At 41.2% G+C, this 14,266-nt stretch overlaps 1 protein-coding gene across 2 annotated transcripts in view; it reads left to right on the forward strand.

Moving 5' to 3' along the window:
* atad2b (ATPase family AAA domain containing 2B) overlaps positions 1–5,121 on the forward strand; it is a 219,309-nt gene extending 214,188 nt beyond the window's left edge. For both annotated transcript variants that reach the window (XM_072498861.1, XM_072498860.1), the window contains exons 27-28: positions 1,204–1,332; positions 3,165–5,121. In XM_072498861.1, coding sequence (XP_072354962.1) covers positions 1,204–1,332; positions 3,165–3,206 — 171 coding nt within the window. In that variant the 3' untranslated portion in view covers positions 3,207–5,121. The remainder of the gene's footprint in view (positions 1–1,203; positions 1,333–3,164) is intronic.
* Positions 5,122–14,266: the final 9,145 nt, after the last annotated feature.

Raw genomic sequence — 14,266 nt, forward strand, 5'->3', positions numbered from 1 at the left:
GCGGGCCCAAAAGTCCGTCTTCGCGGGAGCTGCCGAATCGCGCGGCTTAGCTCCGCATCGCCGCAACCCGGAAGTGACTATAATATTTTAAGCTATTGACAATGATGCATGACATCCCTCAAATTTAATTTGTGCCTTTATGTTAGCTGCATTCAAATTGGTTAATGACTTACTGTTTCAAGAACTATGTGCGAACTAACGGCCATGCCGCGCCTGGTAAAGCGAGCTTTACCCGGTTCACCGCGTCTCGTAAAATCTAATGGGATCTTGTGAGATGTCATGATCCGGATTTGAATTTGTCAAATTTGCATATTAAAGTGAGCAACTAGTCTCACTTTCTTATGCGCTCGCTGGATCTACCAAAGCATTGGACCTAATCCCTTCTTCTCGGAGACCCCAAGTGAGCGCTGTTTAGCACTAGTCTCGACAAATGGGAACCAGGCGGAATGTCACCAGTGAGGTCCCCCAAGGGATCGAGGGTCCCTGGGTGGCTGGTCTCTGGGAAGGGTGGTACTCTGGAACCTGCGATGACAGCGAGGCACCCTGGCACTGCCAGTGCTAAGGTGCCCAAGTGGCATTTTGCCCACGCCGGGGATCCGGCCCGGGTTGCCCTGCCCTTATCAGATCGGGTGTGGGGTGCTTGATGACCCCATTATAGGTGAGCTGAGGGGTCCGGGTTGGGCCGTGTTTGGGGGAGGGGGGAGAGGGTGGTCTTGAGATCGAGGTGCCAATTTTCCCTTCCTGGAAATGAGACGAAGTGCAGTGTTAGTGGGGCTTTCACCGTTGAGGCTCTGAAACAAGAGTCCTGTTAGATAGCTGGTAAACACCCAGCAAAACGTGCTCGACACGGGACTCTGTTTCATTTCCGTTAGATGTCTCTGTTTAGGCCCTTTCTAGTAGCTGCTATCCATGAGAAATGTTTATATTTTATACTGATGTTGCAAGATGCAACCTGAATTCAGGTTGTATAATTTGTTTGGTCTGAGCATCAGTTTTTCAATATTTACCATTTATTTAACTTGCTTTTTAAAATTTTAATTCTGTTAGATGTTTGATAAATATCTATCGGAAAGGTTTTGAAGTCAAAGGTGTAACCATTGATGATCTAATACTCTAGAGGATCATGACTCCTGTACTGAAGTCATCTGCAGTTTACAACAGGTCAAGATAGCCTAATGAGATTACGTACATTTTCTTTTATAGCACGTTCTCCAGTTGGCCATTAAGAAGAGCAATAATTTTACGGTTGATCAACTCGAAAAGCTTTATTCTTTGTTTAGTCAATGTATCTATCGTCATCGCAAAGAATATGACAAATCCCATTTGCTTGAGGTAAGCAGTAGTTTAAGTTCAGCTTGATGTCCACTCTATAGGAGCTATTTACAGTTGTGCTAACAAAATATTATGGCCAGACGTGTGGGGGACACAACTGCACCCCCCCCCCCCCCCCCCCCCCCACACACACACACACACACACACACACATACAGTCCATACCACATCACACTACCTTAGGCCTACTACCTACCGTCTATGGCCCTCATACCCTCCATGCCAACCTTTGGCCCTTTTAGCCCGATGCAAATTTAGTGTCAACCCATGAGTCCCAGTCACCCCACGATCACTTATAGTCCCATTGTCAACTTATGCTAGCTCATGAACCCACCCGCCCAGTTCCACTATACTATGTGCTTACTGCATCCATATTGGCTCACCTAGTATCCATCATGGGCATACCTCAGGAACAGTGCTGTGATAAAATAAAATTAAGTTCTAAGTATTTATTACAGACTTCATTATGGAAAAGCGAAAACTCTCATTGATAAAAGCGTGCTCAATACATTTAAATTCCTTTAAGTACTTAATTCCTTATAAAACCCAGCCCGACAACAAAGTTAGCTAATCTCTTTATAACCACATGGAGCTGCAAATCAAACTTTCAATTTACAGCCAGCATACTGTGATAATCATAGAATGGGAAAGCATTCAAACAATACTGATACTATAAGGATAGCCCTCCGGCTTATGTCAACAAATAACTTTGAAATTGCAAACATCATTGCTTTTTCAACTGAGATACAGCAGGCTGTTCTTTTTTCAAAATTTAAAAAGCAGGCGATTTGAATAACCCTGCAACTTCCTAGCTCTTTATCCATCTTTTGGGCATATTAATGTATACTCTTAACAATCCCACAAAAGTACTTGGCTCGCAAAAAGGGTACTTGACCTCTCCAAAGAACTCCAGTAAGTTTAGACCTTTTCCTCAAATTTGTAAAGCCCACAAGTTGTGTTTCAGAAACCTGGGAGATAAAAATTGCTTCTGTGCCACTTAAGATGTGCCGTTGCCTCCATGAACTGTGGATGTGTGAAATACATCACGCTGGGTTCCCCCGCCACTGAAAATGATGGGGCTGGATACGGGTATGGGACTTCCACATTGCGGGCTCTGGCACTGATTTGGGTACGGCGCAGAGCCCTTTCATTTCTTCGGATGCTGCCTGACCTGTTGAGCATTGCAATTATTTTGTGTTTTTGCATCAGATTCCCAGGGTCCACAGTATTTTGCTTTTGACTTTACAACTTTGTTGTGCAATTAGTTATTTGTTAAGCTATTGAAAGTTAGAACAATTGGTTATATTCCGGTCATTAATTTATGAAGCTGTTAACAATAGAATACCTATTATGAGTAATATAAAGACCTTGAAAAAAAAAATTCTGGTTATAAGAATGATGACCACAATTTAATTTTGGTGCCAGTTTTGCCCAATCATCATCTACAGTCTGCTAATCCATGAAACCTACCTTACCTTGAACGCTGACCCTCTGAACTTTAAAATATCTTTGACACCATTAAACCATTTTCTAAATGGGTTCCCAGCTTGTGTTTGAAACTAATAATTTGACCACATGTCTATTTTTCTCTGAAGCAGTTAATTAGTTTAATCTTTGAATTTTCTGCAGCTAGAATGATTGTGAATTTATATGAATGAAAATTTTTTTAAAGTTAAATACTGAAAATGGACTCATTTAAAATAATGCTCTTGACCTTCATTATTTAGATTTCATTTCAGTGTTTACTTCACTGCCAATCTCTTTGTTAGAGCATAGTGTGGTGCAATTTGAAAGCTTCTTATTAATGTATTTTTACGATTTTGATTGATGTAGGAAATGGAGAATCTATTAAAGACCTTTCAGACATTCCTGTGAACCTTTGAAGAGGAGCAGGTTCATCACATAAACTGCTTGCAGGGAAGCAGCCTTCTGAGCCATTCAGCAACATTCAGAGCCGTGGTCTTAATCTCTCTTCATGAATTGGTGCTATTGTCTCAGGTACCTGGAACAGACCAGCCTACAGAACCAAACTGGACATGATTGAGATTACACACTCAAAACCACTTGCCATCACTGTTGCACAGTCTGGTGCTATAAAACATAAAGGTGGTTCTCATTGGTTTTCTCCCCAACCTTAACTTGCCATCATTGAATGCAATGGAGCAGAACTTCATAATTTAAGAAACTGGATAGAGTGATTCAGCCTATTTTATTAATTTTTGATGATATTTAGCTTAAGATTCGCTTTTATATTGATGGATTTTGGAGTTTTGAATGTTCATTTTGTAGTGGATTAAACCGTCGATGCTTGAGTCATGATAATAGCTGGAGTAACTGGATGCAATTTTGAGTAATTTTAAAGCCACTGACCGCTGTCATAGTGTAGGCTTTATTCCTGAAGCTGGTGTTTTGTTTTCTTTCTTTCAAAGCACACAATATGAGAATTAACACAATTGCAGGTCCAGTGTTACAAAGCCCACTATCCAAACATCCACTACAGCCTCTTCACAAGATAAGGTGCATTATAACAAAATATGCAAACGTACTCACTTACAAAAGAACAGTGATCTTGGACTACTGCAGCTATATGTTGAGCTACCTCAGCTTTTTCAGTCACACAGTTTACCAGTTACCATCAGTGTTTACTGAATACTGTAAGTAGTGTGTGCGTGCTACAGTTTACTTTCTAAAGCTAAGGTACTTGATTATAAGACATTTTTGCAGTTCCTCATATAACTTGCAAATGTTTGGCTTCAAGAAACTGCAGTAATCCAAAGTGCTCTTCAGAGTTCCCATCTGAACCTTGAACTCCCAACTTGAACAAATTTCAGTAAAATGACTGCTTGGGACTATCTATTTAAAATGTAGAGAAATAAAAATTTATAGAAATTTAATAAGACTAATAGGAACTCACATGAATTTCATTGACATACGTTTTCACAGTGATGTTTTCCTTACCTATTTATTGAAGAAGTATAACTGCAAGAGGGTATTTTACAATCTAAACTACACTAAACTAACAGCATTTTTTATGGAGCAAATTTGGGAAATTGTTATTACAAACTGTACATTTGTTGAAAAACATAGCTGAATTTTGTAGCAAGTTTCTGATTAAAAAGGGTTAAATAGGTCTCAGGAACTGCTGCATCCTTACTGTTTTTGAAATGAATTGTTTGTTCTCTATTCCATTTGCAATTTAACGTCCTGTGCCAGTAGCAGCATTGGTAGCATTAAACAAAACCTACAAATATTTTTACGTGTGTTGTACCAAATTTAATAATCTCTTAAATCTCCTCCCTTACCTGATAACTCCCATGCCAACTTGTTTTATCCAGATTCCTTTCAACAGAGGATGTATTTTGTCTTTCACATTTGTTTTATGTCATGTGTTTCATAATCCCACCTCCACTGAATATGGGAATGCCAGGTCATGTAGATGAACATGGGATTCGTCATAATATAAGCTTGAATTCCTTTGAAAAGCAGCATTGGCTGTTGTATTTGTACATTTATTTTCCTAGTCATTGGTGTCTTGTTTTGGTTTCATATAAAGGTGTGTCTATTTTTGTTTGATTGCTTAGCTTTGCAACATTAACTATGCTATATATTGAATTCTATAGTTATTGAGCATTGTATTAAAATGACTTTCCATTTTTTGAATTTCACGTTAGTGTGAGATAATAAGTTATTTAAATGTTTTGTTTTCAAACTTTGGAATTTGGAATACTTTTACTGTAATTTGTAAGCCAACTGCTGTGAAATACTTGAATAAAAGTGAGAAGCAAGAGTATTGTTGTTCCTGCTTTGAATCAATTAATGTAGAAAGGCTTTACGATATGAAGATGTGATTAAAAGGGTACCTGTGTGAATGATTAATAGACTTTCTGTAGTGAGTTTGGTGCTCAATATGAACATGCAGCAATGTCATGAAAATCATGGAGTTTGAGGATCTGATGCTGTTTTCATAAAGTTAATGTTGGAGTGTCACAAATCAGCCAGTATCTTGAGGCGATTCGCAATTCAATGTTTATCTTTTATCTTGCTGAAAGTTAGTGACTGATTTGTACATTAATAACAACATGCATTAATTTAAATATGGGAATGTATTTCCTTGTTTCACTTCATCTTCTAAATTGTTATGCAAAGTAAAAGCTCCTTTTATTTGCATGATTTGTGCAAATCGATCACTAAAGTGCCTCTTTGGACTAGAGTAGTTATTAGATAAATTTCTATGATTACTAACCTGTTCTATAATATCGCAAGTGATATGTTCTATCTGGTCTTAAAATTTCTGGTTACCAAAGTTACATACTAAAGTGACAAAATAAGGAATACCTTTTCCTGACTTGATTCAAATATGGTTTAAACTTGAAACACCTAGCTATATTTCTGAGGAAACTTCATTGTCTTTGTGAAAAAATTACCTTTACGCTAACATTACAGTGGGAAATATCTTCTTGGTTCTCTAACAGCCTCTTTCAGAAATTAAGTCAAGAGTCGCTTGAAGGCTAACACTATTTTGAATGATTAAGTTAAGCAGGTTAACAAACAATTAAGTATTGAACTTAATACTTTGGCTGAACTGTTAGGATGACAGCAATATTCTTATGTTTAACATTCCCTCATAAGTTGTAGATTCTTTGTTTTTGGCTTTTCCATAGACTCAAAGATTTTCCATGATTTATGGAAAGCAACATTTTGCTCTCAATGCAAGACAGAAGTTGTGGAGTCATTAGGGCACAGGTGGAGGCAATTTGGTTCATTGTATCTATGCCAGCTCCCTGTAGAGCAATCCAGTTGTTTCCATTCCCCCACTGGAGCCCTGCAAGTTTATTTCATTCAAATTATTATCTAATTGCCTTTTCAAATCATTGATCATCTCCGCTTCCCGTGTAGGCAGGGTTTCCATTAATTTCCACCCATTGTGTACATTTTTTTAAAAAGTTCTTCCTTGCACTCTCTGTATTTCTTCTCAAAACATTGTGTCCCCCAAGTCCGTGCTCTTTTTTTTACCATTTTAAGTCTTATACACTTTAATTTGCCCTCAAAATCTTTTGCTTCAAAGGAGAACAGCCCCATATTCTCCAACCTAACCTATATCAAAATTGTCTAATTCCTGGAACTATTCTGGTAAATCGCCCCTGTACTTTCCCAAGAACCTTCACATTCTTCCTAAAGTGTGATGACCAGAACTAAACACAATACTCGATTTGTGTCCTTATCAAGGCTTTATAAGAGTTCAGCAGAGCTTCACTGCTTTTGTGCTCTTTTATCTCCGAGCTCCTGGACAACCCCAAAGATGGACTGGGGAACTCCCAACACCCCTATGAGTGCCCAACAGTCCACCCCAAAATTCTACCTACTTATCTGATAAACCTACTTTCTCCCCAACTTGAAAGCCTGTCTGGTTCCGTAAGAAAATGTAGCGTGGGTACTGTACAGGGCCACAGTACCGACACTGGGAGAGGAGATACATGCTCGTCTAACACTGCAGACAAAAAACAAACCTGGCCATTTCCAAGATTTCTCTGAAAATGTTTTCAATGTGCAATGACGTCCAAGAAGACTGTTGAAAGGAAATGCATAGATATATATTCATTTTTATCCAAATGAGTATTGCTTCATGGTTGTATTGGAAACGGTTTTTGATAATCTGTTGGCTTTACTGGATTTGTAAAATGACTTAATTTCCTGTGATTCTTTTAAGGACCAAATATATATTTAAAACAGGAAAAATATAATCAAGAAAAATTTGTTAATGGTTTCTCATTTTTATATATATAAATATATATATACGTATAATTAACCATTTGCTCTGGCCAATTATGACCTTTTTTCTGAGCACTGGTCTCCAATTTAAATAAAAATTAAAACTGGAAAATGTTCTAAAATGTAAACTGCACAGTTTTAAGTTCCGCGGCCATGTTTGGCAGGGGATGCAGTGCGCACTGGGTGCATCAGGATATTCCACATGCATGTTCCCATATTCACTGAATTGTTTGGGACCTTGGTTCAATGTGTTTTACACGCACAACACCGAAGTATTGGGCTAAGAGAGTAAAAGGTGTCTCATTTTCCTCTATGCTGCAACATTTAAGTTTCACAAAGAGAAGTTGCTCCATTTATTTCTTCCTGTCAGGGTTGCTATAGAAACTGGTCGAGTCCGCAACAGACACGCACGCACTCATATTTTTATAAAAGTGCCTTAAGCATGTGTCACACCAGTGCCGCTAAACTGAATTGTAACCGTGGTTTACAGGTATTACCACAAATGTGTTACAAATAAAGTTTATTGAAAAAGTTTATAAAAAATAAAATGTAGCGTGGCCTCCTTGCGTCCTACTCTGAAGCCCTTGACAGATGGCCCCGAGAGTGCACTAACCTGCACTGTTTTCGCCCAGTCTGATTCCGAACGTTGGGTGCGAAAGGATCAGAAAGATTTCAAGGTAGAAAAGTAGGAGCGGGGTGGAAATCTGGCTCTTTAATAATCTTTATTGTCACAAGTAGGGTTACATTAACACACTGCAATGAAGTTACTGTGAAAAGCCCCTAGTTGCCACATTCCGGTGCCTGTTTGGGTCCACAGAGGGAGAATTCAGAATGTCCAAAATTACCTAACAGCACGCCTTTCGGGACTTGTGGGAGGAAACCGGAGCACCCGGAAGTTCTCATTACCACTGTGCAGAGGTTCAGGCCTAATATCTCTTATGAAGCCCAGGATCCCATTTGCTTTGTTGAATACACTCTCAATGTGTGCTGCCACCTTCAAAGATGTGTGCACATGCTTTCCCAGATTCCTTGGTCCATGCACACTCTTCAGAACTGTGCCATTAACTCCATATAGGCTGTCCCTATCTTTTCTGCCAAAATACATCAGTTCACTCTTCTCGGTATTAATTCCATTTACCATTTGTCTGCCCATTCTGCCAGCCTATCTAGATCTTGTTGCATCTAATTGGTATCATCCTCATGTTTGCTACACCTCCAGTGTGGTATTGTTCCATAGAATCCCTACTGTGCAGAAGGAAGCCATCAAGTCTGCACCGACCCTCCGAAAGAGCACTCTATCTAGTCCCAGTCCACTGCCCTATCCCGTAACCCCACGCATTGATCATGGTCAGTTCATCTAATCTTATATGAATAATAAGATTATTCACATCAAATAGTTGACAAATTTTAAAATGTTATCCTGCTTTCCAATATTCAAGTCATTTCTATCGATAGAAGCAGTGCTCCGAGCACTGACCCATTAGGGAACACCACTGTTTGCCATCCTCCATTCTGAAAATCAACAGTTGGTCTTGATTTGCTGCTTCCTGCCCTTCAGACAATTTTTCATCCAACAAAGCTCTGGCCTTTCTATTTCATGAGTCTCAATTTTGTTACCCACCACCATACATTGTACTTTCAAATGCTTTCTTAACATCCATTGCATTCCCTTCATTGACCTTTGTTACTTGTTCAAAAGATTTAGTTAGAATAATCAAACATGATCTGCCTTTTATGAATCTGTGCAGGCTCTCCGTAATTAACTCAAGATTATCTCAATGCCAGTTAATTTTTTTCTTTGGTTATTGTTTCTAAAACATTAACCACCACTGATATTAAACTATCTGGTCTGTAGTTAGTTGGAGTGCCCTAACATTGGTCAAAGCTCCTCAACAGAATCTTCCAAACCCAAGACCTCCATCAACTAGCAGAAGACTACCACCTGCAGGTTCCCCTCAAAGCCCATGCTGTCCTTACTTGGTTGGAACTATATAACCATTTCTTCGCTGTCATTGAATCAAAATCTTGGAACTCCCGAACAACTGTGCATGTGCCTACAACACATGGACTGCAAAAGCTAAAAAAGGCAGCTCACTATCTCCTCGAAGGAAAGTGGGCAAATGCTGGAATGGCCAGTGATGCCCACATTCTGTGAAAGAATAAGCAAGCTATCAATGTTCATTACCTCTACAGCATCCTCCCCTTTGGTAAACACTGATATAATCGCTTCTTGACCTTTTGGCGAAGATTGAGCGCGAGGTCAGATGTAATGTCAGGATCTGTTTGTCTCTCTTGTGGGGACCATGAATTGGATTCAATTTGGGTTTGTTTTTGGAGTGGCAGGGAGCTGGATTGGGGGTTTGCCCTGTCCACTCTAAGCTTTGGCTTTGTAATTCTGGTAAAGGAATAAAAAAAATCTAACACTGATATAATGTGCTCATTAAATACTCAAGCCTTCCCCCGCACATCTAAGCATGTATCAACTATTCTTTGTCCTGAATAGACCCCAACCTGCCTTTTACTACCTGCTTACTATTTATATGCCTGTGGAATGTTTTGGGTTATCTTTTATGCTAACTGCTATTCTATTCTAATATTTTCTCTTTGCCAGTGTTCTTTTCCTCTCCACTTTGCCTCTTTTTCTATCTAGTTCCCACTTCATCCGACATGCATCATTCATCATATTCACTATCTTGCTCGTCAAGCAAAGAACACTGGATTTGGTTTCTAACTTTCCATTTTGTTGGGATGTACCTAGCCCGAACCTGAAAAATCTGTTTCTCAAGGATCTGTGTTAAAAGAAAGTTCTAATAGTTGCATTCTAGCTCAGCTGCAAGTTGTGATTGAATGTGGAAATTTATATTGAAGTATGATCTTTTTCTTTTGAAACCTTTGGCCTTTTTGATATATGTGATTTCCCTGATATCCTCTGCTGCTGTCAGAGCGCTTTGAGGGAAGTCCAGAAACAAGTCTTCAGTAGAGATCAAAAGAGATTTCACTTTGTCATTGGCATCAATAGAATTGCTCCAAACATGCCTCTGATCTCACAGTGGTTAGCACAGTTGCTTCACCGCTCCAGGGTCCCAGGTTCGATTCCCGGCTTGGGTCACTGTCTGTGCGGAGTCTGCACGTTCCCCCCGTGTCTGCGTGGGTTTCTTCCGGGTGCTCTGCCGGTTAGATGGATTGGCCATGCTAAATTGCCCTTAGTGTCCAAAAAGGTTAAGTTGGGTTACGGGGATAGGGTGGAGGTGTGGGGTTGAGTAGGGTGCCCTTTCCAAGGTCCAGTGCAGACTCGATGGGCCGAATGGCCTCCTGCACTGTAAATTCTATGATCTGAATAGGTCAAATATACCTAAATTTGTTCATCGCTGCTGGAAATCCTAGATTCCTTCCCCAACAGCACTGTAGAATTGCCTTTACCCCATGCAGTGATTCAAGAAAGCGATCATCACTTTGAGGATAATTGATTTGATTTGATTTATTATTGTCACATGTATTAGTATACAGTGAAAAGTATTGTTTCTTGCATGCTATACAGACAACACATACCGTACGTAGGGAAGGAATGAGAGACTACAGAATGTAATGTTACAGTCATAGAACATAGAACAATACAGCGCAGTACAGGCCCTTCGGCCCACGATGTTGCACCGAAACAAAAGCCATCTAACCTACACTATGCCATTATCATCCATATGTTTATCCAATAAACTTTTAAATGCCCTCAATGTTGGTGAGTCATAGCTAGGGTGTGGAGAAAAGATCAACTTAATACGAGGTGGGTCCATTCAAAAGTTTTATGGCAGCAGGGAAGAAGCTGTTCTTGAGTCGGTTGGTACGTGACTTCAAACTTTTGTATCTTTCCTGACGGAAGAAGGTGGAAGAGAATATGTCCGGGGTGCGTAGGGCCCTTAATTACGCTGGTTACCTTTCCGAGGCAGCGGGAATTGTAGACGGTCAATAGATGGGAGGCTGGTTTGCATGATGGACTAGACTACATTCATAACCTTTTGTAGTTTCCTGCGGTCTTGGGCAGAGCAGGAACCATACCATGCTGTGGTACAACAAGAAAGAATGCTTTCTATGGTGCATCTGTAAAAGTTGGTGAGAGTCGTAGCTGACATGCCAAATTAGTCTTCTGAGAAAGTAGAGTCGTTGTGGGCTTTCTTAACTATAGTGTCAGCAAGGGAAGGACCAGGACAGGTTGTTGGTAATCTGGACACCTAAAAACATGAAGCTCTCGATCCTTTCTCCTTCCTTCCCATTGATGTAGACAGGGGCATGTTCTCCTCTGAGCTTCCTGAAGTCAATGTCAATCTCCTTTGTTTCGTTGACATCGAGGGAGAGATTATTGTCGTCGCACCAGTTCACCAGATTCTCTGTCTCATTTCTGTACTCTGTATCGTCATTGTTTGAAATCCGACCCACTACGGTGGTGTCATCAGCAAATTTGAAAATCGAGTTGGTGGGGAATTTAGCCACACAGTCATAGATGTGTAAAAAGTATAGTAGGGGGCTGAGGTCACAGCCTTGTGGGGCACCAGTGTTGAGGATGATCATGGAGGAGGGGTTGCCTATCCTTACTGATTGTGGTCTGTGGGTTAGGAAGTTCAGGATCCAGTTGCAGAGGGAGGAGCCAAGGCCCAGGCCACGGAGTTTGGAGATGAGCTTCATAGGAATAAAGGTGTTCAAGGCTGAGCTATAGTCAATAAATAGGAGTCTGACATAGGTGTCTTTGTTATCTAGGTTTTCCAGTATTGAGTGCAGGGCCAGGGAGATGGTGTCTGCTGTGCATCTGTTGCAGCGGTAGGCGAACTGTAGTAGATCAAGGCAATCTGGGAGGCTGGAGTTGATTTGTGCCATGACTAACCCCTTGAAGCATTTCATAATGATGGATGTCAGAGCCACTGGACGATAGTCATTAAGACACACTGATTGGCTTTTCTTTGGTACAGAGATGATGGTCGTCTTCTTGAAGCAGATAGGGACCTCAAATTGTTGTAAAGAGAGGTTGAAGATTCCTGCGAATACCTCCGCCAGCTGCTCCGCGCAAGACCCGAGTGCTCATCTGGATACCCCATCCAGGCCAGTGGCTTGAGGCTTGGGAAATAAATGTCGGCCTTGCCACCCACATCCCATCAATTATTATGTTTTTTAAATTTAGAGTGCCCAATTCATTTTTTCCAATTAAGGGGCAATTTAGCATGGCCAATCCAACTACCTTGCACATCTTTGGGTTGTGCGGGTGAAATCCACGCAGACTCTGGGAGAATATACTAATTCCACTCGGACAGTGACCCGGAGCTGGAATCGAACCTGGGACCTCGGCGCCATGAGGCAGCTATGCTAACCACTGCACCAGGGTGCTGGCCCAAATTATTATTTATAAATGTCTGAAGATAATGGTTGCAAAGTGTCATTTTAATCTATTGGTAAGTCCATTGAGAAACTTGGTGCAGCTTTGACTTTTTTTTGTATATGGCATCATCTCTTTAAGGACATTAACATGATGTGTGTTGCGCGTTTCTTTTTCTCTGTCTTTTCCTCTGGCTCTGTTCCAATTATGGCAATCAGTGAGTTTGCCCTCCTTTCTTTTGATATCTATGTTCTAATGCTCAGAGTCGCCAGGTATCAAATGATACCACCACAAGATTCAACTGGCTATCGATCAAAGCCAAACACCAGTTAGTTAGTTCAAGGTCAAGGGTACTTTATTTACACACAATTAGTCATGCAACATAAATACTACTAGTTAACTACATCTATTGACTAAGACAACCTGTACTTAACTTCGGGCACCCGGCTTAGGTCAGAGAAACAGTGGCCGCTGTTCGATTCTGGATCTATCGGGTTCGAAGGAGTAACTGTTGCTCAGCGGGGCTCATCCATCTGATAGCGAGCGGTGAACTTGGACTTGCTTCTGGTGTTGCTGCAATTGGAGATGGTCATGACCGGGGTACCAGGTCCAAGAGAGGACGGACATATGGCAAACTCTTCTTCTTATACTTATGGGTTTTCGCGCTCTTTTGGGCAGTCCTTCAGTTCAGACCCCACTAATTGGGTGATCCTGATCACTCCGTTCGATTCCTAACCAATAAGTGGGCGGGGATCTGGATGGCTGGGCGTATCCTAAGCGGTCACTGACCCCGTTTACGCGTCCCCTGGAACAGGGAGTGGCGCCAAAATGTCTGGGACTGTACCGGTCACTCAAGTACCAGTCCTTTGTTCTGGTGAAGATGGGCCATCAAATCTCAATCAGCCCATCAAAATGCTAATTGGACGGAGTTTCGATACTGTCTGGACTTCTTGCTTGCAAATATACATTTTCAGGCTCTGAGCCTGCCTGAGTCTTGGCTTGTCCATTTTACCCGCCAGGCTTTGCGAGTTTCTCTGTCCCTAGTTGCAAGTGGCCATCCCAGATGGCTACATATGTGGTTTTGTTTGTGCTGAAATAACATTTGCAGTCTGACAGGTGTAACGATCTGGGGTTCACTCTAACTTTAATTGAAAGACTTAAGTCAATTACAATTGTTAGGATTAAGTTGGGAGAGCTGATCTAAAAGGGACTTGCAGTTCTGACAAGCTGCAGAGTACAAGTGTACTACCGCAAGCGTCACAGACTTTATTAAGTTAATTACAATAAGAACAAACATGCAACAGTTAGTCAAGGCAGTGGAAGCAGTCACTTCACTCTGGAACACCGGCTCATGACCTCTGGTCCACTGTGGCGCTGTCTCTTGCTCTGTTGATCGAAGTCGATCATATTTCTTTTCTTGTTGCGTGCTTGGCTGCTAAAAGTTGCTGCTTATTAACTCTCTGTGTGTGGTGAACCACTGTATTAGGGGATGTAAGGTAGGACCTGCACTACAGGTTCACCGGTAGCCCCTGCCGGCTGGCTCCACCCACTAAGAACTGGATAAATATGCATGACCTCCAGTGCCCTGCCATTTCGCCAGCTGCAGCAGGAGGCCACGCATCTGACTGTAATAAAGCCACAGTTGTACCCAATCTGTGTCTTTGTGCAATTGATTGCGCATCAATTTATTACAGTCCGATTTTTCCGCAGAATGGATATCAGAATCAAACCTGATCGCCTGCAGCTGGATCCTCACTCGCCCGACGCCAGAAAAGACTTTACTCACTGGCTAGCATGTTTTGAGGCCTAC

The sequence above is a fragment of the Scyliorhinus torazame genome, chromosome 4 (genome assembly GCF_047496885.1).
Source record: "Scyliorhinus torazame isolate Kashiwa2021f chromosome 4, sScyTor2.1, whole genome shotgun sequence".
Taxonomy (NCBI): Eukaryota; Metazoa; Chordata; class Chondrichthyes; order Carcharhiniformes; family Scyliorhinidae; genus Scyliorhinus; species Scyliorhinus torazame.